The sequence below is a fragment of the Podarcis erhardii genome, assembly GCF_964252035.2.
Source record: "Podarcis erhardii genome assembly, chromosome: 3".
In the NCBI taxonomy this organism is placed as follows: domain Eukaryota; kingdom Metazoa; phylum Chordata; class Lepidosauria; order Squamata; family Lacertidae; genus Podarcis; species Podarcis erhardii.
This window is the reverse complement of record NC_138507.1, coordinates 116,257,636-116,284,456: the sequence shown is the minus strand read 5'-3', so window position 1 is coordinate 116,284,456 and position 26,821 is coordinate 116,257,636. Positions and strand designations below refer to the sequence as shown.

The 26,821-nt window shown below is 45.7% G+C and overlaps 2 protein-coding genes across 4 annotated transcripts; one reads left to right on the top strand and one right to left on the bottom strand.

Moving 5' to 3' along the window:
• The first annotated feature begins 126 nt into the window (after positions 1–126).
• On the top strand, positions 127–8,105 carry LOC309337964 (uncharacterized protein). Of its 2 annotated transcripts, none has more exons than XM_081855025.1 (7): positions 127–246; positions 1,240–1,463; positions 3,190–3,321; positions 5,259–5,417; positions 5,590–5,705; positions 6,346–6,451; positions 7,664–8,105. In XM_081855025.1, exons 2-7 carry the CDS (start codon positions 1,272–1,274, stop codon positions 7,694–7,696), a joined length of 738 nt encoding a protein of 245 aa, XP_081711151.1. In that variant the 5' UTR covers positions 127–246; positions 1,240–1,271; the 3' UTR covers positions 7,697–8,105. The 2 variants fall into 2 exon arrangements, with proteins under 2 accessions (XP_081711151.1, XP_081711150.1); XM_081855024.1 differs by having other exon boundaries at positions 204–468.
• PEX13 (peroxisomal biogenesis factor 13) lies at positions 7,039–26,768 on the bottom strand. 2 transcript variants are annotated; one of them, XR_014154563.1, is made up of 5 exons: positions 26,615–26,768; positions 14,521–15,218; positions 10,462–10,587; positions 9,500–9,879; positions 7,039–9,460 (listed from the first exon to the last, which is right to left on the bottom strand). XR_014154563.1 is itself a non-coding variant. In XM_081854903.1 (4 exons), the coding sequence occupies exons 1-4, from the start codon at positions 26,662–26,664 to the stop codon at positions 9,581–9,583; spliced, it is 1,173 nt and encodes a 390-aa protein (XP_081711029.1). In that variant the 5' UTR covers positions 26,665–26,768; the 3' UTR covers positions 7,039–9,580. The 2 variants fall into 2 exon arrangements, 1 of the variants encoding a protein (XP_081711029.1); XM_081854903.1 differs by having other exon boundaries at positions 7,039–9,879.
• Between the last annotated feature and the right edge of the window lie 53 nt (positions 26,769–26,821).

The following is a 26,821-nucleotide window of genomic DNA, read 5'->3' as shown; positions in this document are numbered from 1 at the left end:
GGGGCCGGGGAGGGGAGGGGCGTGAGCGCCCGCCCGCGGCTTGGCTTTGCCGCAGTGCAGCGGCCCCGTCCCTTCCCTTCCCCTGCCGCCCTTCTGCTCTCTCGCTCTCTCTCTCTCTCTCTCTCTTTCTCGCCGTCTCGCTTCTCCCGCGGCGGGCAGCCCCGCCCCCTCAGCGTCCGGTCGCCTAGCAACCGGCGGCATCGGGCCTACTGCGGCGGCGGCGGCGGCGCTGGCGGAGCCTCTCAGGCGAGGCGTCTTTCTCTCTCTCTCTCTGAGGGGGAAGAAGGGAGGAAGGCGAGAGCTGTGCGGGGAAGGGAAAAGAGAGCCTAACGGGACGGGCTCTCCCGCGAAACCCCCCCCCACGTGTGCTTGGTCGTGACGTCACCCGGGCCCACCTTACCTGCGGCGTGACGTCACTCGCAGAACAACCTCCGTCTGTTGACGTCAAGGCATTTCATATAATTATATGTATGATTTCAATATCAATATATATATATTATATTATATATTATATTATATATATATATTATATATTATATATTATATATTATATATTATATATTATATATTATATATTATATATATTATTTATATATTATATGTGATTAGATTTTATATATATATATATATATATATATATATATATATAAAATCTAATCATATATAATATATAAATAATATATATATTATACATAATATTTATTTATTTACAGTGGACGCTCAGGTTGCGAACGTAATCCGTGCGGGATGCACGTCCGCAACCTGCAGTGGCGCATCTGTGCACGCGTGGGTTACAATTCGGCGCTTCTGCACATGCGCAAAGCGCGATTTAGCACTTCTGCGCATGCACGACCGCTGAGACCCAGAAGTAACCCGTTCCAGTACTTCTGGGTTTCGGCAGTCCGTAACCCGAAAAAACACAACCTGAAGCTTCTGTAACCCGAGCTATGACTGTATTACATTTTGCTTACTAACCAATGTTGCTTCTCCCTACCCTCTACACAGCCCCTCAAAAAGCAAGTGACATAGTTGACATTAGGTAGCTTCTGTTTTTTGGTCATCCTAGAGCAGGAATGGGGACCCTTTGGCCCACCAGAGAACAGATCCCATCACCCCTGAGGCTGATCAGAGCTGGAATCCAATAACATCTGGAGGGCCACAAGTTCTCCATCTGTGAATGTATTTGTTTTATCCATTTATACTGCACCTTTCCACATCTGTTTACTTTTCTACATATAGGTAAGCCTACCTGAGAGCAGACACCAGAGAAAATGACCCATGTGAAATCCCAAGCTTTGAAAGTTAGAGGACATGGCTTTAAAGACCATGAACCATTCAGACATTGCACTCCTGGATCACTTCTTACAGACAGGGCTATCAAACCAAGAGTTACACCTGGCACAGTCGGTGTGGCAACTGGAAATCAAGAAACGAGAAGCAGGAAAGTTGGGAGCGACCCTATGGTAAGACAAAAAGTGCGTGCGAGATTTCCCCTCTCCGCTTAGAACACAACAACAACAACAAAATTAACTCCCCCATAAAGGTCCCCTATATAATTCACAAGAACAGATGAGATAGAATAGATTAAAGCTGAAATCAACACAGGGTGATATATTTTGAAATAGTGACTGTTCTTTATTAGAATATTCTGGCACATAAAAAACAAGAGGTGACATTGTGCATGTTTGGTGGTATATGTAGGATTTAAATATGGAAGCCAATAATGTCAAGATGACCAAACACAGGCCATAATCAACAGGGAGCAATAAAATGGATTGAATCTGAAGAAAGGAGGTGTTTAAGGGCATAGAAGCCCTGAAAAGCCTTAGCAGTGCTTTTCTCTGTCCACCCCAGTTAGCTGAAGCTGTAATTACAGTTTGCTACGAACATAATTGCCACAAATCAGGTCTGGGAAACATGGAAGGAATGCACAGAAAACACCAGAAGACAGCTATATGGAAATTACATTATCTGGCTGTTTGGTAAAAAATGAATGAACAAAGTCATGATTTCAGAGAACAGAGGAAGGGATTGTTACAGAACGGAGATGACAAAATATGAAGTTCCAGCCAAAATAATAGACAAAATAAAAACCTACAAATCACCAGGTCTGGACGGCATCCACCTGAGAATTCTCAAGTAACTAAAATGTGAAATTGCTGATCTTCTAACAAAAATATGTAAATTGCCCCTTGGATCAGCCTCCATACCAGAGAACTGGAAAGTAGCCAATGTAACACCAATTCTTAAGAAAGGATCCGGGGGAATCCTGGAAATTACAAGCCCGTTAGCTGAATGCCTGTCCCTAGAAAACTAGTGGAAAGTATTGTTAAAGATAAAATAAACAAGCACATAGAAGAACAAGCCTTACTGAAGCAGAGCTAGTATGGCTTCTGCAAGAAAAAGTTCTGTCTCACAAACCTATTAGAATTCTTTGAGAGTGACAACAAGCATTTAGATAGAGGTCTATCTGGTTGACATAGTGTACTTGGACTTTCAAAAAGCCTTTGACAAAGTAGCTCACCAAAAGTTCCTAAACAAGCTTAGCAGTCAAGGAGTAAAAGGAGAGGTCCAAATCTGGATCAGGAATCGTTTTAAGTTGCAGGAAGCAAATAGTAGGAATAAATGGACATTTCTCCAAATGGAGAGAAATAGAAAGTGGAATCCCCCAAGGATCTGTGCTTTTTAACTTTAGTTCATAAATGATGTAGAGTTATGAGTGAGCAGTGATGTGGCCAGGTTTGCTGATGACCATAAATTTGTGTTCGTGGTTGTTAAAACAAAAAGAGATTACAAAGAGCTCTGAAAAGATCTCTCCAAACTGAGAGAATGGGCAATAAAATGGCAGATGCAATTTAGTGTAAACGTGTAAAGTGATGCATGTTGGAGAAAAAAAATCTTTAATTTCACGCACATGCACTATACCTTGGGGTCATAGTAGATAGCTCGATTAAAACTGTCAACGCAGTGTGCAGCAACCATGAAAAGGGCAAATTTCATGGTAGAGATCACTAGGAAAGAATTTGAAAATAAAACTGCCAATTTCATAATGCTGTTATACAAATCTGCCGTGCAACCACATTTGTGTTCTTAATTTAGTTTTATCCACTAGGGGGCATGAAAACAATTTCTAGTTCATTTTGCATTTGTATTAACCATAATTCAACAGGCATCTTTATTATCAAACAGGCATCCTTAGGTGAAGAGAACAATTCTCTGGAAAAGTTTAAAGCTCTGCAAAAGAAACACCTGCAGCTCAAAAGTATTCTAAAAGAAAAGGAGTCATCAATATCAAGATTAACTAAAATAATAAAAGACCAGGTATTGTAAATTCAGATTCACTGATTTATGAGACACTGAAGCGTTAAATCAAACCCTTACAACATGTGACCCCGTCAAGCGAAATTTAGCCTAACCATCATGTATGGCAGGCAGCTCACCAGAGGCTCAATAATCTACTTTTCCTTGAGAAGACACAGCAAATCTGAGGATTACATCTAAATAATGTATTTTCAAATACTTGATTGTAACATCCAAGTGTTGCAGTTTTGCTGCACATCTAAAACATCTTGGGTTCTCAGATTTCATCTAAACATCATACTCTGAAATCCTGTGCACACTTCCCTAGGAGTAATTTCCATTTGAAGTTGTTTGGACTTAATTGTGTAGACATGCATAGAACTGGGCTGTTTCTAGGCAGGACTTCCTCAATGACAAGTACTGCCTAGCCTCTTCTCTGTTGCTCTTTAGATGTGGAGTGAAGACTTAGCTTCCAATGATTTTGTTGAAAATATGGAACCTCATTTGATAAATGTGGAAATGCTGTAATTAAAAACGCGTTGTGTTCTAGAGCCCCTTGTGTGCAGAGAAGGCACCTGTAAGCAGCACTCTGCAAGATTTCACCCTCCTGCTCTTGGGGAGAGGTGGGGGGAAGGAAACACTAACTAAACCATTAGCTCCACCCCTGAATTGACTCGGGACTGAATCCGGGGCAGGGCAGGAGGTGCCCAGGTTAGTGGGTGGGTGGGGACAGGGATCTGTGCGTAGGCCTAACACAGACTAATCCATTTGCTTCAGGAGAACAAATCTGTGTGTGCAAAGGAGTTTTCATTGCAATTACTTTTCTACAGCAGCTTTTTCAGGCAAAGGAGATCCATGTGCAAGCCAAGGCCTGCAGGAAAAGAATATTGTTGCATGCATCCTACTCTCTGAGCAGTGAGAGACTCCTGGGGGACCCAGGGTTCCGTTTCCTTGGAGCAAAAGTCAATGAAGACTATGGTGCCTTTAGGATATATGGTTTTGTAGACTTCTATATACACTGTGGGTTAAACCACAGAGCCTAGGGCTTGCTGATCAGAAGGTTGGCGGTTCGAATCTCCGCGACAGGGTGAGCTCCTGTTGCTTGGTCCCTGCTCCTGCCAACCTAGCAGTTCGAAAGCACGTCAAAGTGCAAGTAGATAAATAGGTACTGCTCCAGTGGGAAGGTAAACAGTGTTTCCGTGCGCTGCTCTGGTTCACCAGAAGTGGCTTAGTTATGCTGGCCACATGACCCAGAAGCTGTACGCTGGCTTCCTCGGCCAGTAAAGCGATATGAGCACCGCAACCCCAGAGTCGTCCGCGACTGGACCTTTAACTTTACCTATATACAAACTGAGCATAGGATGGAAGGGATCACAGCAATAACACTCTAATAGATCTTTCCTCTTCACTAACTTCCTAGAGATGACCTGCAAAGGGGCTTAGCTTTGGGTTCAACACAGAAAAATAAAAAAACTAACTATCTTGGCCTTTTGTTCTCCTTTGGGCATTTACCCAGGTCCCTTCTCCCCTCCTGGAAGCATCAGCAGTTGCCACTATTGCAAAACCTCTCTTCTTAGAACTCTTTAAGACGCTGGTGAAGCCACCCAAGGAACTTGTTTGACCGGTACACCAGGTTTCATAATGTAGATTCTAACTTCACAGGCGGAGAATCACGAGGCTCCTCACCCTCCACAACCTATAACAATATGTATTTATTGGCCTTCTGTCATGGACACTTTAGTTGAGATTCCTGCATTGCAAGGGGTTGGACTAGATGACCCTCAGGTACCTTCCAACTTTATGATTCTATTATTGTACCCAGGATTAGTTACAGAAGCAGGAATGAAACTAGGACGTTGTTTTGAGGAAGGATTTGAAGGACTTCCTTCTGAATAAGCAAATACAGGATTATAGTATAATTGGATTGATGATGATGATGATGATGATTATTTTAACAGGCTACTGAGTATAGAACAGCAATAGAATTAGAAAAAGAACACCAGAAAGAGACTGAAAGGCGACTGGAAGAATCAGAACATTTAGTCAAGGAGCAGAGCCAGTTGCTTGATGAAACTGTAGCACGTTACAGAAAAATAATTCAGGAGCAAGAAACACAGGTTTGTCACCAAGGAAAACAGGCATAATTTGTTGCTCTTGCTTTATTTAGGTTACTATTATTTCATTCTAATACACATTAAAACCTTATCTGGAAAATAAACATTTTTCACACTAAACTTATCCCTCAGTATTTAGTAATCACACTGCAATGTCGCTTGCTTCCTTTTGCAGCATGCAGAGCTGGTACTCGAAATGAAAAAACAGAGTGAGGCTGATATAAGGCGCAGAGAAGAAAATATTCTCAAGATAAAGCAATATATTTCTGGTACCTTCCAAGAAAAATCCCGGTACGGTGTTCAAATGTCTGAAAGCAGGATCTCCTAGATGTAACTTTTAACTAAAGCTGCCATCCCTACTAACAGACTGTCTTTAATCCCATTGAAATCAATGGATTATTCAAGCCGCTTCTTTCTGTGCAAGGCAGCAGGCTAAGTTTTCTGCTCATTCATTTATAATATGGGGCATGAGATTGCCAAATAGTACTGGATTTACTGCTTACGGAACCTCAAACCTGCAGACTATTTATATGGTAGAATCAAAACTATATACAGTTCAAAGTATCATAAGATCACACATCAGCTGTTACACAGGGAGGTTCTTTATGAATCATAAAAGTAAGGATCTTCTTCATAAGAGGAGACTGAGAGGAGATATAGCCATCTTCACTTATTTAAAGCAGCTGGAGACCCAGGTTTGGGAAACCCTGATCTAAAGGGTATCACATGGAGGATAGAGCAAGCTTGTTTTCTCCTGCTCCAGAGGGTATGATTTTATTATCTGCTTGGTTACTGTAGAAAAAAGGATGTTGGGCTAGGTGGACCTTTGGTCCAGAAGGGCTTTTCTTAATAAATAACTCTATTACAACAATAAATGACTTGTCCTTACTGTAATGAAACTGCCTCATGGAATTTGTTTTCCTTCTTGCAGGGAACGTCAACAACAGACAGATGAACTCAGGAGAGAAATAAATAAATTCATGGAGAAATCACACATTCTCAAAACAAAACTTGAAAAAGAACTCAATGCAAAAAAGGTGAGAGAAGGAAAACGTGCTTCGGCATCTACTGCAATATTATTTAAAAAAACAACCTTCCATAAAACATTTGTATGTTCTGTACCTTGTTATGTGGCAGCAATTTGTCTAGGTTTCTCCTATGCATTTATAGAACTGATAGAACATTTTTTTTTACCAAAATGCAAACAATCAATCTTGGAATTTGTGTTTTATTAGGCATGTATAATACAGCATTTTGTGATTCCCTCAAGTTGCATTATTAACTTCAGAGTCGAGAGGAGCTTAATCTTTAGTGGCCTTTGTACTCTGCGACTCCAAAATCACCTTTGTACACCTTTCCTGCTATTTCTCAATATAGCTGCATTCTGATGCCCCACACACAACAGAACACATTCCCTTATCTGTTCCACAGGTGTGATTAAAATAAAATCCTCCACTCTCAAAAAGAACCCCACCCACCCATACAGCCATTTCCTCAATTTATAAGATTACAGAGCAGAAGGGAAATATCAAAAGCCACTTTTCTACCTCAAATGTTCCCATAGCCCCAGTTTCACTCAATTGTATTGTCATTTCAGTGTGAATTAAAAAAACCAGTGCTGCAGTCAAGTTTCAACGGCATTTAATAGATTCATCAAGGTTAATCCAACTGCATGATAAAACCTTTAGTATATCTACAGTAGGTTGTTTACATCAATTTTCATTCTGGCGCCAATAAAACAAGCAGAGTCAAAGTGTCAGAGTCAAGGTCCGCTATACATACTTATCTATTGAAGTTCAATATGCATAGATATGACAGTTTGTTAAGTATAGTTCAAGCGAGTATAAAGTAAAGACTGCAGTCCAAGGGTACTTCCCGGGACAAGCCCCATCAAATTCAGTAGGACCTACTTCTAAGTGAATACATTTAGGACCTGTCTGGAAATTTAGTAAATCAATAATGAATCCTTTTTAAGCAAAAGACTTTTCAACCTGCTGATTCTACTACAGTATTATCTGAAAAAAATAATCTGTAACATTTAGATATCACAAAATGTAAGTCTAATGAAAATGTGGAGCATTTTCCCACTACCAACCCTAGCCACTTTTATTTTTCAATAGGCTTGGGTTTTTTGGAGGGGAGGGGAGGGAAGCAAATATTTAGTTAAAATCTTGAAGTATTACATGTGAAGATAACTTTCCTAGTACATTTCAATCGCCCCATTTCCCCCCCCTTCTTTTTCTGTGCAGAGGGGCTGCAAATCGAAAGAGATCAGTCCATAGACATGCGAACAACTTGGGTCAGGTGTGTATGCTTGTTCCAAGGCTTATTTCCCAGGATGGCCACTCCTAGGAGCTATGAGGCAGGATCTTGAGAGATGCCATATTTGCACTCAACCAGAGAAGAATCTGAAGTGCCCTTGGATTTCCATGTTGCGTAATCTGTCTTGTATGGGGTGCACAAGTGGTGTCTCTGTTTACCTAATCTTGTTTATGGGTTGTTACATACAGGGATTTTTTTGCTTCCTGTGCTAATTGCTGTTTTATGATGATGGCAATTTAATGTATCTTGTGGTTTTCATTTTTATATTGCTTGTTGTTTTTGTGGCTGTAAGCCACCTTTGATTCCTTTTTGAAAACTGGCAGGATGTAAGGTTTTTCTTCTTTTTAAATTAAAGTAAAATAATAAAAATGTAGCTGGTCCATCCAGAAATCTCATCCTGATTTTCCCTAACCCAGAGCAGCTATAACCTCACATGGGCACCAATGGACCATGTGAGTTAATGGCTATGTAGTGAAACTTCAGGTACTCTATAGAAGGATTGTGATTTAAGATTGACAAAATCCAAGATGCACTTGTGTCAGACTCAGTATTTTATTTTAAAACAGTCTACAAAGATGAATATGAGTTGCGTCACACTGGGAGTTCATAGCTGCTACAGAAATTGTAGAGCTCTGGTTTACCACTTTAAGAAATTGCAGCCTGAAATAAGTTTTATCAATTATCAAATCTTCCCAGAATCAACCTGGATTTTTATCTCACTATTCAGAATAGTGTGGCATCAGTACAGTAGCAAACATGATTTCAGAAAACAAGTTTCATTTTCATGTCAGTCCAGCTTTGTAAAGTAACATCTCAACCTTTATAGGAGCAAAGTTTAGCATCCTTAGTAGAGCGATGTCAAAGGATGACCATCAGCTCATACCTGCAATTGTAAGGGATGAGAAAATCAGATTTATATGTTACATTTACTAAACACTGAAGCTGAGACTGCATGTAATAGTGGCAGATTTGGGTTTAAAACATACAGATCTGCTTTCACATGCAGTTTGAGCCTCAGTGAGGTATTCTTGATAGATCAGCTTGCAGTTGACAGGACAAAAGCAGAGCCACAGATGTCACAAAGTTGAACTGGAAGAAAAAGTGGTGCAGTATTTCTAGTTAAAGAGCAATTGCCTACTAGTCCAGGCAAAGAATGACATGAAGAATGAATGAAGCTTCAAGCACAGGGGTCTAAGGCAGCACAAAGGAGCAAAGCTCAGAGTAGAAAGCCTATCTATGAAAAGAGGACCAAGCACATGTCGCCTCACATCTTGGAACTACAATTAACTAGGCTTGCTGTCAGTACTAAAGTGCCTTCCATACAGAACTACTAACTTATGGAAATATTAATTCACCTCCCCCCAAAGGTTTCCTGATATCCCCATGAGCCAGAGATTCTTCATCTCACAAAAACTGGGTGTAAGGAGGGAAAGAAAACCAACCTTGCACTATGTGTGAAGTCTTGGGTTAAAACATGTTCTTTCTTGGAACCGCCACAAAGACGCTGTATTCAGTCCCTGAGGAGGACTTCAAAGCAGATAGCTGCCTGTGGAACCTCTCAGCCCAGCTCCTTCCGTTGAACGGTACAAGGTGCCAAGTCTCCTGCACTCCAAAACTCACCCACGCCTGAGATAATGAAATGGATGCTAGCCTGCTTAACACAACTGTTCAATGCCAAAAGAATCAAGCACAGGCTTAGACTGAAAACATCCCTCCCAATGACTCTACCAGGTGTGAACAGCAAGTACCTGGATACCGTCAACAACAGTGTTCCGCTACATCACTACTGAATGCCTACCCTACAGAATTACTGTGACCACCACAGGCTTACTCTGATAAATGCATCAAAGGTCCTGTTTGTCTCCACCAAGCACAGCAGAGCTGGATGTGACAGGGACTTTATTATTTTCTACAAAAACAGACTCAAAGGCAGCTTCTTGCTCTTCCAGGGTGTTGGAAGCTGTTGCTCCCGGGATCAAAGTGGTGTTGCTGAGTGCCGGCTCATGCTCAGTAACCTTCTCCAGCTCTACGGCTCGCTTTCCTTTCCTTTTGCCGAGTATTCGGACATAATTAGCTGGAACAAGTCCTGTTGTCTGGCCATCACGGCTGGCCAAGAGCCAGCCACGTATTTTGGGTTGTCGTTCTGGAAAGAAAAAAGAAAGACAGACATGAGTGGTTAGCAGAGGAGCCCATGAACAGATAACTGAGTTATTGAAAGTATTTGGAGAATTCTGCAAAGACCAGTTCGTTTAGATTTTGTGTGACCTTCTCAAACCTTGAGACTTGAGTGAAAACCAATCTGAAGAGCACACTTGAGACGTAATGATTAATAAAACAGTTCAATGACCAAACCAATGACTTTGAAATGTCAAGATTTCAAAAAGGACTAGCAAATGTCATTAACAGAAACAGTGAAGCATAGCTTTCAGAAACTTCATACAATATATTAAACCAGTCAACTCTAGTTGCATACCTCTAGTCTGAGTACATTGACACAAGTTATCCAACAAATCTAAAGACTGCAGATGTAGGTATTTCTATGGAACAAGTAACTATTTGCAAGAAATGCCACTGCTTCCTGTTAGACAAACAAATTGCCCCATAAGTTCTCAAACTGTCCCTTAACATACAGTTAGGTTGAGAGGGTAAATGTTCTTCCGTTTTCCTAGATACTGCATTGAAATATCTGGGGGTGGGAAATCACAATGAATCAAAACCATCTTACCTTTGGGTGCCAGTTTTAGCATTTCGCCAGCATGGAAAGAAATTTCTTCTTCCGAAACAGCATTGAAATCATATTCTGCTCTCCCAACAACATGATCATCCTCTCCACTTGCCCAATTGCTGGAAACTGTGCCACAGAACAAGGGATAAATAAGTCAACATAACTCTGCTGGATCAGTACAGTCTCTTAGAAAACAATCTTTGAGAGTCAGTATGGTCCAAGGGGTACAGGAAACCCAGTTCAATTCCGTACTCTGCTACACAGCTCATGAGCCAAGCTATCAACTTTCAGGCTGCCCTAATTCAAGTCCCTTAGTTGTTGTGCCAAGGCTGAAACCTCTCGGACTCATAAATAAGTTCAAAAGCTAACAGGAATGCTCAAATGTACACACACAACTGATGTATGTCATTTGTGAGCTACAAAGAGAGAGAGATTTTTTGTAAGTGGTTGTTTGGAGACAATCTCAATTTGCCAGAGGCAACCAACCAAGAAATGATATCCAAACCTGACTGAGCCCCTTAGCAGAAGGCCAGGGTGTACACAAATTAAAGTGCTTAACTTGATCGGTTAAAGTCAGCCCATGATATTTATGTGCTATACTTAAGAGTTTTACGCCTTCAAAGCCTTTTTCCAGCGAAGCATTTCAAATTCCAGAGTGCTCACACTGAACATTCACTAAGTATTGGAACATGTTCTAAATTCCCTTTTCATTATACTGGTGCATAAAAGCAAGATTTGTTCCTCTCTCCCTCCTCGAAGCTGAAATTAGGGACGCACAGTATCTAAACCTGCTCTTCTCACCCTCCTTTAGAATCCCTTGGCAGGAGCCACATATAACACCAAGCATAGCGCTGTGGCCTTGGAATAAAGTGGGACATGCGAGACCTGAGGTTAGATTCTCTGTTCAGCCATGAAAGTAGCTGACAGCTGAACTACAAATTCCCAGTCCAGTCTTTGCCACCGCTGAGCAAAGTGCAGTGCAATGACATCTCCAGTTATGAGATCAGGTTGAAAACAGTGCCTTCCTAAATTATGAGAAATGCCATGGGTATTAAGAGAGGATGGCATCAAATGTTTTTGGTTTCTATCAACTCAAACGTATTGCTGGCTGTAGACAGCTTGCTTCAAACTTTAAACAAGACAAACACAAAAGCAAGCAAGCAAGAAATAAACACTAAATAAAGTGTTGCTTTTAAAATAAACTGCAGTTAGTGTTTGCAGTAGGCAGGATTGTTGATGGAGAATATTTGTTGATGAACATTGTTTGCATGGCTGGTTGGAGGGGGCAGAGCTTTCGTTTCAGGGTGGTGGTAAGAGCATATGGCGAACTCACACTCACTGCAGAAAACCAGAGGCCTGTCATGTTATAGTGCATTCCTGTTCTGAGACAAATCACTTCTACCCTTGTGGTGGGGTGTAAAGAGCATCTAAGCACCAGGTAAAAGACGAGCTTAACACTTAACGTGCCTGCCATTTGGTTTGCGGCAAAAGGCCCTATTTCTCTTTATTTTATTGTTACTTCACTTCCCCTTTGGCTACTATCCAAGGCTGTACAGCTCTGCAGTAATATATGTGTCACAGATTCCTTCAGAACCTCGGCTTGCTATCATTTTCCCCATCTGCCTCCCACATTAACCATTATTAATCCTACCTACAATCACACAAAAAATCCCCTTCTCCCACACAACATGAAGATCAGACCGTGTTATTATTGAATTCCTGATTATTATTATTATTAGCGTGCTTTTATAATACTGGTTGTTAGGTTGTATCTCTGTTTTTATCATGCTGCTTCGTTTTCTTCCTGCTCTATATTTGCACACTGCTTAAAGAGATGCTTAAATATGAAGCAGCTTAGATGTTTTTAAATTACCGTATTTTTCGCTCTATAACACGCACCTGACCATAACACGCACATCGTTTTTAGAGGAGGAAAACAAGGGAAAAAACATTCTGAATGAAACAGTGGATGTATCATTTTTGGGCTTCATGCTGTGGCCACAGACATGTGATCTGATGGTGAATTTGGGGTGACCCAATGCAAAAATCCTGAGAATCCCTGTGGATCCATGCTTTGTAACCACGTTTTTGCACCATTGCAGCCCCAGGCAACAGTGGGTGCGTGATTTTTTTGGTGCAGGCTGTAGCCATGGACATGCTATGTGATCTGATGGTGAATTTGGGGTGACCCAATGCAAAGATCCTGAGAATCCCTGTGGATCCATGCTTTGTAACCACGTTTTTGCACCATTGCAGCCCCAGGCAACAGTGGGTGCGTGATTTTTTTGGTGCAGGCTGTAGCCATGGACATGCTATGTGATCTGATGGTGAATTTGGGGTGACCCAATGCAAAGATCCTGAGAATCCCTGTGGATCCATGCTTTGTAACCACATTTTTGCACCATTGCAGCCCCAGGCAACAGTGGGTGCGTGATTTTTTTGTTGCAGGCTGTAGCCATGGACATGCTATGTGATCTGATGGTGAATTTGGGGTGACCCAATGCAAAGATCCTGAGGATCCATGTGGATCTATGCTTTGTAACCACATTTTAAGTGGGGAGCGAAGGAAAAACAAAGAAGGGACATGAGAGGAGTGTGCAGAGAAGCAGCTGGCTAAGAATGCAGGAGAGGGATTTAACGGGAGGGAGGAAAGAAAGGCAAAAGTTTCCCCCCACCCAAGCCAGCCATCTCTCTCTCTCTCTCTCTCTCTCTCTCTCTCTCTCTCTCTCCCCCTCCCTCCCTCCCTCCCCCCTCTCTCTCCCTCCCCCTCCCCCCTCTCTCTCTCCCTTCCCCCCTCTCTCTCCCTCTCCCCCAGCAGCACAGAGAGGAATTCCCCTCTGCTTGCCTGGAGGGGAGGGGCTTTCCCTGCTCTTTGTTCCGTTTCAGCAAACACAGCAACGAAACAGAGGGGGGTGGTCAGTAAGACCCTGAGGCAGATTGCAGGAAAGCAGCCACTTCCTCTTTTCAGGTTTCGCTTCTCCGTGCAGCGCCGCAATTTGATTTTTTGCCTGATTTTTCGGCTCCAGGGACCACACATTCGCTCTATAACACGCACAGACATTTCCCCTTCCTTTTTAGGAGAAAAAAATCTGCGTGTTATAGAGGGAAAAATACGGTAAGTGAATGTATGCTAAACCAGGGTTTTCCACATGAAGCAGGGTTGCCAAATGCTGGTCCGCCTCACTGCAAATACAACACTAACCTATGGATAAGGCAGAAAAGGGAGGGGAGGGTAAAATCCAGGCTGAAGATGGCAGAAGGGGGTGTTTGAAACTTGGTTGGCTCTCAATTTGCCGCTTGCCTGGTCTCCTGTGGCAAAGGAGTAAATTATTTACTGGGCCGCAAAGCCAGGCAAGCCACTAACTTTTGTGGACCCATCTGGAAGGCTGCTAGTAGCTACTGGGGACTTGCTTGTAACACTGTCATGTACTCTAGGGCTGAGGGATAAATCAGTACTGTATATCGTCCAAAACCGGTTTGAAGTCCATATTGTTATACAGTGAAACCTTGGGTTACGTTACCCTCGGGTAACATAAACTTCAGGTTGCGAAAGCAACAAACTCGGAAGTGTTTCGCCGCTCGCGCATGCACAGAAGTGGTCTACCGCCACACGCGCATGCACAGAAACTGTCTCTCCAGTTGCGAAAACTTCGGGATACAGCCGGACCTCTGGAACGGATCCCATTCACAACCGGAGGTACCACTGTTTCATAATTTTTGACCTGGCAATGTATTGTGAATCATGATATGTGTGTGTACACGCTATGCAAAAATCACAACGTGGGGAAAACCATGAAGCCAGCCAATGCTTCTCTCCATAGACGATGGAAATATTTTTGAGAAGCAATGATAACACACAAGCTTGCTTTCCACATTAGAAAATATAATTCATCAAAAACCTGCGCAACAGCTGGGCAAAGTTCAGGTTGCCTTCATAGTCATTCATTGAAACCTGATTCTGTGTTGCCACTTGATCGCTTTACCCCACAGCCCAGCAGCATAGACCGGGAAATACTTGTAAAAGTGCTTGGATCCCCACATTCACAACAACTCCTTTACCTGTTTCGTCCTCAGTGTAGGTGGACAGCAGCTTCCAAATGAGGTAGGGACCCCCGAGAACAACGGCAAAGAATAGGAAAATGGGCCAGGATTTTGCAGAGTTGGCCGCCCTTTCCTCGGGGCCAGCACAGGCCACAGTCCCTTCGCTTTCTGCCCACAAATCATCATTTTCGGAATTCTTTCTCAGACCCAGCAACCGCTGCAGCCGCCTGTAAAGGTACCGTATAGTTCTGACCAAGGCAAAAGCCGAAAACACCTTGGTAAAGTGGATCTTGAGCCGGGAGAAGTGATTGGCTACATCCAAGACGGCTCGGAAGCTGTTGTAGACCGCCGAAAAGGTAGCGTCCATCATCATGCTGACCGAGGCGAAGGCATGCACGATGCTTTCGATGGACTGGAACGCGCCGCGGCTACTCTCCTCGGCCTGCTGCACAAACCGGCTGGCGGGAACGTCGTCCATCCGAAACCGGTTGTAGCCCATGCCGCCGTATCCGTAGCTGTAAGGGCTGTAGCTTCCGTAGAAGGAGTTTCCGTACGTGCCGTAGCCTGAGCTGAAGGGGCTGCTGTACGAAGGCCTGAAAGAGCTCAGGGCCGTGCTCCCAGTCTGTTGAGATGGCCTTGGCACAATGGGAGGGGGCACGCGGGTGAGGGTGGGCTGCCCGGGCCGCGTCAGCTGACTAACTCCCACATCTGCAGATCTAAAACGCACAAGTTCAATGTTAGTACACGGGACGGTTTTATGCTAAAAAATAATCCCTCATCCCACACTCCTTCCAAACAGTGTGTACAGTGGTGCCCCGCAAGACGAACGCCTCGCAAGACGGAAAACCCGCTAGACGAAAGGGTTTTCCGTTTTGGAGGCGCTTCGCAAGACGAATTTCCCTATGGACTTGCTTCGCAAGACGACAGCCCATAGGGAAATCTCCGGGACAGTGGGGAAGCGCAGCTCGTCTTCCCCGCTGTCCTCGGACCTCCTCCGAAGCCTTGCGGCGGGGCGGGGACACCTCCTCCCGCCGCCGGGCTTCGGAAGGATGCCCCGATGCCGGGCGGCGAGGCGGGAAAGTCTCCCCCCGCCGCCCGGCATCGGAACGATGTCCCGAAGCCGAGTGGCGGGGCGGGAAAGTCTCCCCCCGCCGCCCGGCATCGGAATGATGTCCCGAAGCCGAGCGGCGGGGCGGGAAAGTCTCCCCCCGCCGCCCGGCATCGGAACGATGTCCCGAAGCCGAGCGGCGGGGCGGGAACGCCTCCCCCCGCCGCCCGGCTTCGGGGCATCGTCCCGATGCCGGGCGGCGGGGCGAGAAAGCCTCCCCCCGCCGCCCGGCATCGGAACGATGTCCCGAAGCCGGGCGGCGGGGCCGCGAAGCCTGAGGAGCGCTCCCGCTGCTTGCGGAGAGGTCCGCGAAGCCTGTCCTGGACCTCTTCTGAAGGCAGGCGGGGGGCAAAAGTCTTTGTCCCCCCTGCTTGCCTTCCCAGGGGCTTTTAAATCGCCCGGACAGCGGAGAAGTCCTCCGCTGTCCCGGGCGATTTTAAAATGCCGCCCGCCAGAAGAGGTCGGGGGAAGGCGGTTTCCATAGGAACGCATTAATTGATTTTCAATGCATTCCTATGGAAAACCGTGCATCGCAAGACGAAAAACTCGCAAGACGAAGAGACTTGCGGAACGAATTAATTTCGTCTTGCGAGGCACCACTGTATACTTAGAAGTTGACATTAATTATGCCTATGTTATAATTATGCTCTTTGGACCCAGGTTCAGGCATCACTAAAACACTAGACTTATAAAAAAAACAACCCCACACACTGATCCTCTGCTCTGGTTTTCGACACATAAAAAATGTTGAATCTCAAAAGACAGTTCATATTGAACAAAGACAGTGGTTCAGCTGTGCTGAACCAATGTTGGTAGGGATGGACATTCAACAGAAGCAGAATGGCAACATCTTTATTAGGACCAATTCATAAAGTTTTATTAGTCTGTCCTAATAAAGGCATTACCTAACTGTTGTTTGGGGATGAATACTTCTCAGCTGAATGTGCATGAGCTGCTGTGAGCCAGGGAGAGGATGTCTGCTGGGTAGAAAATGCCTCCTTAAGAGAGGAAGAGGTTCCAGCTCTTTTAAAGGAAGCTGTAACAAGGCCACTTCTGAAAACAGCAAGCCTGTGGCAAACATCCCCTTCCGAGGCAAAGTGCTTGAAAAAGGGGTTGTTGGTCAGTTCCGGGTGGTCTTGGGTGAAGATGGTTTCCTTTATCCATTCCAACTGGGATTTAGGTCTGAATTTGGAACAGAATTTGTCTTTAGTCACCCGGTGGGGCATGTTACCGATATGCTCTGCCTTGCTGTTATCTGGGGGTACCCCTTTAGCCCCTTGACTCCTAAAGCTTCGCTCTACATATGGTTGTGCAAAGCAAGGGGCTTATGCAAGTGTGACAATGGAATCGAGCAGCTGTGCTCCACAGTGGTCCACTTCTATTGGAATTGTGCTTAGCCTCGCTGCCTATGAGGTTTAAGGACTCCGGATATGTGCCCTGCCCTGCACTCAAATCTTTTCACAGTCATCACAAATGCATGCCTTCAGTCAATGCATCATGCAACAGCCATGGGGAGAACAAAAGCATCTCTACCTCTAGAGAATCAACAGTCATTGTGGAACCCCACACCCAAGCCCGCACATGAAACACCAGTGGTAAGCCTAAAAGGATATACACGACACACAAAGGAATAAATCCTAAAATGCGTTTCTGCACTTGCAGCAGGGATAGCCTATGTGGGCCCCTGCAGATGCTGCCATCACCCAAAGAGCGACATTCAGGTCCTTTATTGCTTGTGTATTGCTGCTTTTCTTTTGGCGACCTTTGGTCTATTTGGAGAAACTAGAAGTATGCCAATTCTGCTGCCTTTTTTGACTTGGCCTCTCCCTTGTTATCAACCTTTCCACCGCTTCCCTCAAATGTCTGTGACACAGACACCTGCTTACCGATTTGGAAACAGGCAACTTATTGCCTCACTGGAGGATTCGAAAGGTCAGAGGAAGGTGTGGCTGAAATGGCAAAGAACCTGTTGTGGGTGCCAACACTCCTGGGGAAAGATCTGAAAGTCTGGGTGAAAACTCAGCTTTTAAGAAGGAAGTGGACTACAACTGGGTCTTATTTGCAATTTTGCTTGTACAAAATTAAGGCACTTTGTTTTACATGTAATAAATATGCCAAGCTAACGGCCATAAACATATCTTGTGGCATTCTAACACAAAGCAGGTTACTCTACTTGCAACAAAATTTTTAAAAATGGCACATAACATGCAGATCAATACACATCTCTTAAAATACAATGTGTGTACATCTGTTCTGATCAAAATACAGGTTATCTGCAACTTCATGCATCGAGGTTTGTCCAATGTAAGAATTTGGGAATCTGAATTTTCAAAGGAATTTGAACTTGCAAAATACTAATGAAACTATGTTGCATATCAGGCTCTTCAAGGGAATAAAATGTCTTATTTTGCAAACATGAAACCATAATGTTTTCAAGAGGGAGGTTTTAATTGAGGCAACGGAATATTGCAATAGCACATCTTGTTTTAATTAGCAGTGAAACCCAAAGACATTTCACTGCCACAGAAAAGGAGCTTAAGTTATGGGGATGAGCAACCTGTTCAATTTTATGTGCTCAAATCGTTTATTGAAAGGCAACAGCCTTTAGAAAATCTTGGCTGTTGTGGGTGCCCGGAAGGTATGAACTGAAATCTGAAGCTTAAAGGTTTCCTAGGTTTGGGTTGTAATCGTGTGAACACTTAGGTCACATTCCACAACATACATTTAAAGCACACAGCTTCCTCCAAAGAATCTTGGGAATTGTAGTTTTAAGGAGGCTGGGAATCATAACTCTGTGAGGCGTAAGCTACAATCCCCAGAATTATTTGGGGGAAGCCTTGCACTTTAAATAGGTACTGCTCCGGCGGGATGGTAAACGGTGTTTCCGTGCACTGCTCTGGTTCACCAGAAGCGGCTTAGTCATGCTGGCCACATGACCCGGAAGCTGTACACCGGCTCCCTCGGCCAATAAAGCAAGATGACCGCCACAACCCCAGAGTCGGCCACGACTGGACCTAATGGTCAGGGGTCTCTTTACCTTTTTACCTTGCACTTTAAATGTATGGGGTGGAATTCCACATTGTGCTATTACAAACTTTCCATCTGCTCAAGCGTTGCAGCTTGTCAGATGGAGCAATCCTGACCACCCCTAAGCCAAATTCAGGGGTTCCAAAGGGCACAGAGAGGGAGGAGATGGGGGAAAGTGCATTCGCACACAGGAAAGTCCTTGTGAATCCTGCCCACTGTGTAGATGTGACCATGCTTGGAGGCAGGAAGACAAATTCCAGAGCGGGAACACTGTTAAATCTATTGTAAGAAGAGAAACTAGTGGCGCTTTAAAAATGCAAAGTTTACTCATGGCGTAAGCTTCATGGACCAGAGCCTACATCATTCTCAATCTGCAAATATAAACACACAGGGAGAAGAGGGATATTGTAAACAGTGAGTGTAGAAGACCATGGAATGCAAGCTGTACAATAGGTCGGTGACATTTCTCCGCAAAACTCAAATGTGTGCAAGATAAGAGCATCAGCCTATTCTAAGACAGCTATTATGCTTACACTTCACAGGCTTTAGGCCCCTTTGTTTACATTTTTTCCGCTGTGTACATCTCTCGCATTCTCTCTGCCAAAGATAATGCATCTCATGCGGCGAGATCTAGCCTATGAACACTTTAAAAATCCACTAGTCTTTTAAAACAAGGTGGTAAAAAAACCCTGTTACCCATGAAGCCATTCCCAGTGGTCTGCCAACCCTCTCCCAAAATCAGACACCACTTCCTGCATCACAAAGTACCGTATTTCTCGCTCTATAAGATGCACCAGACCATAAGACGCACCTAGCTTTTGGAGGGGGAAAACAAGAAAAAAAATATTCTGAATCCCAGAAGCCAGAACAGCAAGAGGGCTCACTGCGCCTGCATTCGCTCCATAAGACGCACACACATTTCCCCTTACTTTTTAGGAGGGAAAAAGTGTGTCTTATAGAGCAAAAAATACAGTACTTGGGAGTGCTACATCTCATTTCCTGCATGCCAAGACTGTCTAGCATGGCACAAACACCAGAGGAAGGTGATACACCTTTGCAAACTGTCAGGGGCCTTCCTCTCCATCACATTCCTTGGCTGGGGGCAGAAGTCCCCTTCCTACTAGTCCTGCGCTGCAATGGGGAGAAAGGAAATGCGTTTCCTCTCCTCCCTCGAACGATACCTGAAGATCAAGACAGAGCTGTTTCCCTCACACCCCCATACTGGTGGAGATGGGAGGAGATTTAATGCTGACTCTTGATCTTCAGGGCCTGATTCAAAGTGCCACAATACTCTTTTCTGCTTTTCACTTGGGAGTAGGTTTCACTGAACCCTGTGGGACTTCTTTCTCTAGTAAACAGGCGCAGGTTCAGGTCCTCTGAGTGACTTTATACAACGCGACCATTTCAAGTCGGAGGCTAGAGCTGCAGGTTCGTGTCAAAGGTTAATTGCGAAACTGCCAATCTCCTCTGCCGCCTCTGCCCACGCAGATTACACAGCACGTGGCTGAAACCAGAAACAAATCCAGGCTGCAACTCCCGAATGGCCTGGAAGAGGAGGAGGACGTTCTGTTGACACAACTAATATCAGCAGGGACAGACTGATTGGACAGCCTTGGACCTGGGTTCAAAACTGAAGTCTCAACTGATGCACTGGATTGCTATTTGGACAAAAAAGTGGTCTCTTAATCCAAATAGCTCACTGTATAAAATGGGAAGTGCAAGTACAGTGGTACCTCTGGATGCGAACAGGATCCATCCCAGAGCCCCGTTCGCATCCTGAAGCGAATGCAACCTACGTCCGCGCGTCTGGCGATTCACCGCTTCTGCACATGCATGTGACATCAGTTTGAGCGTCTGCGCATGCGGCAAAACCCGGAAGTAACGCGCTCCATTACTTCCGGGTCACCGCGGAGCGCAACCCGAAAATATTCATCCTGAAGCCACTTCAACCCGAGGTATGAATGTAGATAAATAGGCACCGCTCTGGCGGGAAGGTAAATGGCATTTCTGTGTGCTGCTCTGGTTCGCCAGAAGCAGCTTAGTCATGCTGGCCACATGACCCGGAATAATAATAACAACAACAACAACAACAACAACAACAACAACAACAATTTATTATTTGTCCCCCGCCCATCTGGCTGGGTTTCCCCAGCCACTCTGGGCGGCTTCCACAAAGACCAAAAATACGCTAAGATGTCACACATTAAAAACTTCCCTGAACAGGGCTGCCTTAAGATGTCTTCTGAATATCAGGTAGTTGTTTATCTCTTTGACATCTGATGGGAGGGCGTTCCACAGGGTGGGCGCCACTACTGAGAAGGCCCTTTGTCTGGTTCCGTGTAGCTTTGCTTCTCACAATGAGGGAACCGCGAGAAGGCCCTCGGCACTGGACCTCAGCGTCCGGGCAGAATGATGGGGGTGGAGACGCTTCTTCAGGTATGCTGGGCCGAGGCCATTTAGGGCTTTAAAGGTCAGCACCAACACTTTGAATTGTGCTCAGAAACGTACTGGGAGCCAATGTAGGTCTTTCAAGACCGGTGTTATGTGGTCTCGGCGGCCGCCCCCAGTCACCAGGAAGCTGTCTTCAGACAAACGCCGGCTCCCTCGGCCTATAGAGTGAGATGAGCATGCAACCCCAGAGTCGTCCGTGACTGGACCTAACGGTCAGGGGTACCTTTACCTTTACCACCCTGTAAATAGGTCCATGACATTTTCTTGCTCACAAGTAACCAGCCTGCCCAGACATATACTATGTCAGTGATACACAGCCTAAAAGAGCTTTAGGTTTCCTTGCTAGCGGACACAGCAGGAAGACAGCTATTTGCAAATCTGGAATGATTAACTACATCACAGGATAGTTATTAACTTTACAGTCCCAACAGCATTCTTGCTTAATTTCAGGTGTCTGGAACTCCATGGACTTTCCTTCAGTAGCTGTTTTGACAGCCAATGCGCTAGCCAATCAGCACCCACTTCCTATTTTACAAAATGATCATGAGGAAGCTGCTTCTGCATATCAAGTGGTAAAAGCTTACAGGAAACAAAGCTTACAGGAAGCATATCAAGCAGTAAAAGCTTACAGGAAGTCCCAATGTGACTTGTGTTTACTTTTACACGGCTCCTGAGATCTCGTTATGCTGCTAGAAAATATATTTCCGGATCAAATGTATGCACTTACCCAGAAGTCAAGTCCTACTGAGTTTAGCTTCCTCCTACGTGTAGGCAGAACCACAACATATGTGGGTATGTTATGCAACCCTAATCTGCAGGGAGTAGGGAGTAATTCTAACCACTTTGGAACTCCTGTGCCAACACACCCATTTTGCTGGGAAAGGGGAGGGAGGTGGGGAAGCATGTCAGACCCACACTAAATTGCAGCAGAACACAAGCAACAACTTGCTGCTGATTCACTGAGAAAATTTCCACAAGGAGGTAGACCATCCTGAGCAAAATGGTGGAGCAAAATTCAAGGCTATCAGTAATACTAAGGTCTTGTGGTGTGTACCTGTGAAAAGGATTTAGGGCTATTGGTGGAACTCAAGGTTAACATGAGTCAACAGTGAGATGAAGCGCAAAAAAAAAGAAGCTAATGCTATTTTAGGCTGCATCAAGAAAAGTACAGTGGTGCCTCACAAGACGAAAAGAATCCATTCCGCGAGTCTCTTCGTCTAGTGGTTTTTTCGTCTTGACGGCTTAGCGGCTTTTAGCGGCTTATCAGCTTAGCGGATAAGCGGCTTAGCGGCTTAGAAAAAGGGGCGGGAAAGGGGGAAAAACCCACAGGAACTCGCAAGACATTTTCGTCTTGCGAAGCAAGCCCATAGGAAATTTGTTTTGCGAAGCACCTCCAAAACGGAAAACCCTTTCATCTAGCGGGTTTTCCGTCTTGCGAGGCATTCGTCTTGCGGGGCACCACTGTATGGTGTCCAGATCAAGGGAAGTAATAGTACCATTCTATTCTGCCTTTGTTCTGGGTATGTTTTGCCTGGAAAAGAGGAGACTGAGAGGAGATAGGATAGCCATCTTCAAATATCATAGGGGCTGTCACAAGGAGGAGGGAGCATGCTTGTTTTCTCCTGCTCTGGAGGGTAGGACTCAAATCAATGGATTTAAGTTGCAAGAAAGGAGATTCTGACTAAACATTTGGAAAGGCTTTCTGACAGTCAGAGCTGTTTGGCAGGGGAGCAGACTCCTACGAGAGGTGGTGGACTCCTTCTTTGGAGGTTTTTAAGCAGAGGTTGGATAGCCATCTGTCATGGATGCTTTAGCGGAGATTCCTACATTGCAGGGGGTTGGTCTAGATGACCCTTGGGGTCCCTTCCAACTCTAAGGTTCTATGATTCGATGAAAAAAGAAAAATCAAAATAATCCATAAAAGGGGTATGATGTGGGACAATACCACGTTGCAAAACACACTATCCTTTTACTCTTCAATTCCAGTTTATAGTATACGTCCTAGCACTGAGTCCTAAGATTTCCAAAAAGGATTTGAAGAATTCAAAGTTCCAAAGGGGTAATCTATATGGAGCTTTAACCCACATATCCCATTATCTGTCCAAACACACACTTATCTCTCTCTTGTAAAATGTGTGCACAATTCAGAGTCCAAGGTGAGGATAGCATAAACTGAATACAAACACCATCATAATAACAACCATTATTCACATAGCTCCTAAAACATTAGGTGGCACCCCAAAACAGCATAAAGTGAAACCTTTCAAAAAGAATAGCAATGGAAAACAAGCGTGTGACCTTTCCCCAAGCCCCTTCATGTCATTAATGTCGCTGACAGCACCAGACAGCTGAAGGACAATGTCTTCCCTATTTTTGTGTGTCTGTGTTATTGTGGGTGCCTAGGCAGGATACGGGGGACGCGGGTGGCGCTGTGGGTAAAACCACAGTGCCTAGGACTTGCCAATCGTATGGTCGGCGGTTCGAATCCCCGCGGCGGGGTGAGCTCCCGTCTTTCGGTCCCAGCTCCTGCCCACCTAGCAGTTCGAAAGCACCCTTAAAGTGCAAGTAGATAAATAGGTACCGCTTTATAGCGGGAAGGTAAACGGCGTTCCGTGCGCTGCGCTGGTGCTGGCTCGCCAGAGCAGCGATGTCACACTGGCCACGTGACCCGGAAGTGTCTGTGGACGGCGCCAGCTCCCGGCCTCTAGAGTGAGATGAGCGCACAACCCTAGAGTCTGTCAAGACTGGCCCGTACGGGCAGGGGTACCTTTACCTTTACCTATGCAGGATACTGGCCCTTTGATGAGCCTGGCTGGGGGAGAAGAGGAGAGGAAACAGTCCTCCTTAGCAGTTTATAAAGCAATTATTTATGAAGTAAGTGTGAGGTGGGGGAATCTGCCTCCCCCTTGAAGACAGAGAACTCTCCTGCCACCTCCCGTCCCCTTAGTAAGTGGGGCATTGCGTGGGAGCAAGAAGGGAAAGGCTGAATACACCCCTTTATGGGGGTGGGGAGAGGATGTCTCCCCATTAAGGGGAGGAGGAGAAGAAAGAGGCTTGTTGCTCTTCCTTGCCCCGCAAGTGTGTGAGAAAAAAGAAAAGGGGGCCAGTTTGCTGAAGACATCCCTTATGGACAGAACAGTGCTTAGCTTATTTTGGGGCTGATATTTTGTTGCTGTTAAAATTGTTTTACAGATCATATATGCTGCATTGATTCATTAATCTTATAACACGACTTTTGCTTCAATTGTGACTTTCAGCCTGTTTTTAAGAGGTCGTTAGCAGTGTTTTATAGGCTGCAATTGTCTCACTGGTGATGTTAATTGTTCTACACTATTTATGCTGCGTTTGTGATGTTCTAGGTAAAGGTAAAGGTACCCCTGCCCATACGAGCCAGTCTTGACAGACTCTAGGGTTGTGCGCTCATCTCACTCTATAGGCCGGGAGCCAGCGCTGTCCGCAGACACTTCCGGGTCACATGGCCAGCGTGACAAGCTGCATCTGGCGAGCCAGCGCAGCACACGGAACGCCGTTTACCTTCCTGCTGGTAAGCGGTCTCTATTTATCTACTTGCACTTAAGGGTGCTTTCGAACTGCTAGGTTGGCAGGCGCTGGGACCGAACGATGGGAGCGCACCCCGCCGCGGGGATTCGAACCGCCGACCATGCGATCGGCAAGTCCTAGGCGCTGAGGTTTTACCCACAGCGCCACCCGCGTCCCTTGTGATGTTCTATTGTGTTGTTATTCTTTATTGTTTGTAAGCCGCTTTGTGATTCATTTGAATGAAAAGTGGCATATCAGATGGGGAGAGGGGGTGATATTTCCCCATGGAAGGGGGGAGGAAGAGAAATAATAGAATCATAGGGTTGGAAGGATCGCCAAAGAATTGATGCTTTTGAATTATGGTGCTGGAGGAGACTCTAGAGAGTCCCATGATTGCAAGAAGATCAAACCCAGGGGTCAGCAAACTTTTTCAGCAGGGGGCTGGTCCACTGTCCCTCAGACCTTGGGGGGGCGGACTGTATTTTGAAGGGGGGGAATGAACAAATTCTTATGCCCCACAAATAAGCCAGATGCATTTTAAATACAGTCATACCTCGGGGTGAATATGCTTCAGGTTAAGCGTTTTCAGGTTACGGTCCGTGGCGACCCGGAAGTAACGGAACACGTTACTTCTGGGTTTCGCTGCTCGTGCATGTGCAGACACTCAAAATGACGTCATGCGCATGTGCAGAAGCAGTGAATCGCGATCCACGCACGCAGACTTGAGTTGCATTCGCTTCTGGATGCGAACTGGGCTCCGGAATAGATCCCGTTCGCATCCAGAGGTACCACTGTAAAAGGACACATTCTACTCATGTAAAAACACACTGATTCCAGGACTATCCGTGGGTCGGATTTAGAAGGCGATTGGGCCAGATCTGGCCCCTGGGCCTTAGTTTGCCTACCCATGATCAACCTCTCCATTCTGAAGGAAATCAGCCCTGAGTGCTCACTGGAAGGACAGATCCTGACGCTGAGGCTCCAATACTTTGGCCACCTCATGGGAAGAGAAGACTCCCTGGAAAAGACCCTGATGTTGGGAAAGATGGAGGGCACAAGGAGAAGGGGACGACATAGGATGAGATGGTGGGACAGTGTTCTCGAAGCTACCAACATGAGTTTGACCAAGCTGCAGGAGGCCGTGGAAGACAGGAGTGCCTGGCATACTCTGGTCCATGGGGTCGCGAAGAGTCGGACACGACTAAACAACAACAGAGTTGGAAGGGACCCTGGCGGATATCTAGTCCAACCTATAGCTGTCAACTTTCAGATTTGAAAATAAGGGATCAGCGGCCTCAAAAATAAGGGATCAGCAGCAAAGCTGTCAACTTTTGGATTTGAAAATAAGGGATCAGCAGCCTCACCTGTCTACGGGATATCTAACAATCTGGGATAGCAGCGGGGAAACGGCGCTGAAATAAGGGAATTTCCAGCAAAAAAAGGGAAGGTTGACAGCTATGGTCCAACCCCCTGCAATGTAGGAATCCCGTGTTGGTGGGGTGGAAAAGAAACCCCTCATCTCCACCCAACACTGAAAGGTGCTGGAAGGATAAAATCCAGCAGGGGGCTCAGGGAAGAAGGGGGGGGAGGGAATGATTCCCTGGAGCCCCGAACTTGTTTGATTTGTGTTCCCTCCTCCTACCCCCCCCCCCAGCCACTCCACAGCCTTGGAGGAGTGGCCCCTGAGCATGTACAGAGTGACTCCCCCCCCCCACTCCTCAGGGCGGCAAGTCAGCCCCGGAACTTGTCTGTTTTGTATTCCCTCCTCCCCCACCCTTAGCCACTCCAGGACCTTGGAGGCGTGTGGCCCCTGAGCATGTACAGAGTGCCTTCCCTAACCCGCCCCCCGCCACACTTCTCAGGGCGGCAAGTGAGTCCCGGAACCTATTAACAGCCATAAACCGATGAGGAGGGAATGGCGGCGGCTCCGCCTCGGGGCTCTCCCGCCTCCCCGCCCCCCCTCTCAGCGCCCCCAGCCGCACTCACAGCCTCCGGTTCTCCCAGGGCTTCGGGGGCGGCGGTTGGTTGGCCGCCATCGTCTTCGCGGCGCCTCCTCCTCCTCCTCGCCGGACCTTCGCCCAGGCTCCCGAGGCGAGCGCCGAGCCGTCGGTCCCGCCGGGGAGGAGGCCCCGCCCCTCACAGGCGACGCGCGGAGCTCGGGGATCGACCGTCTCTGGCTGCGGCGTCGGCGTG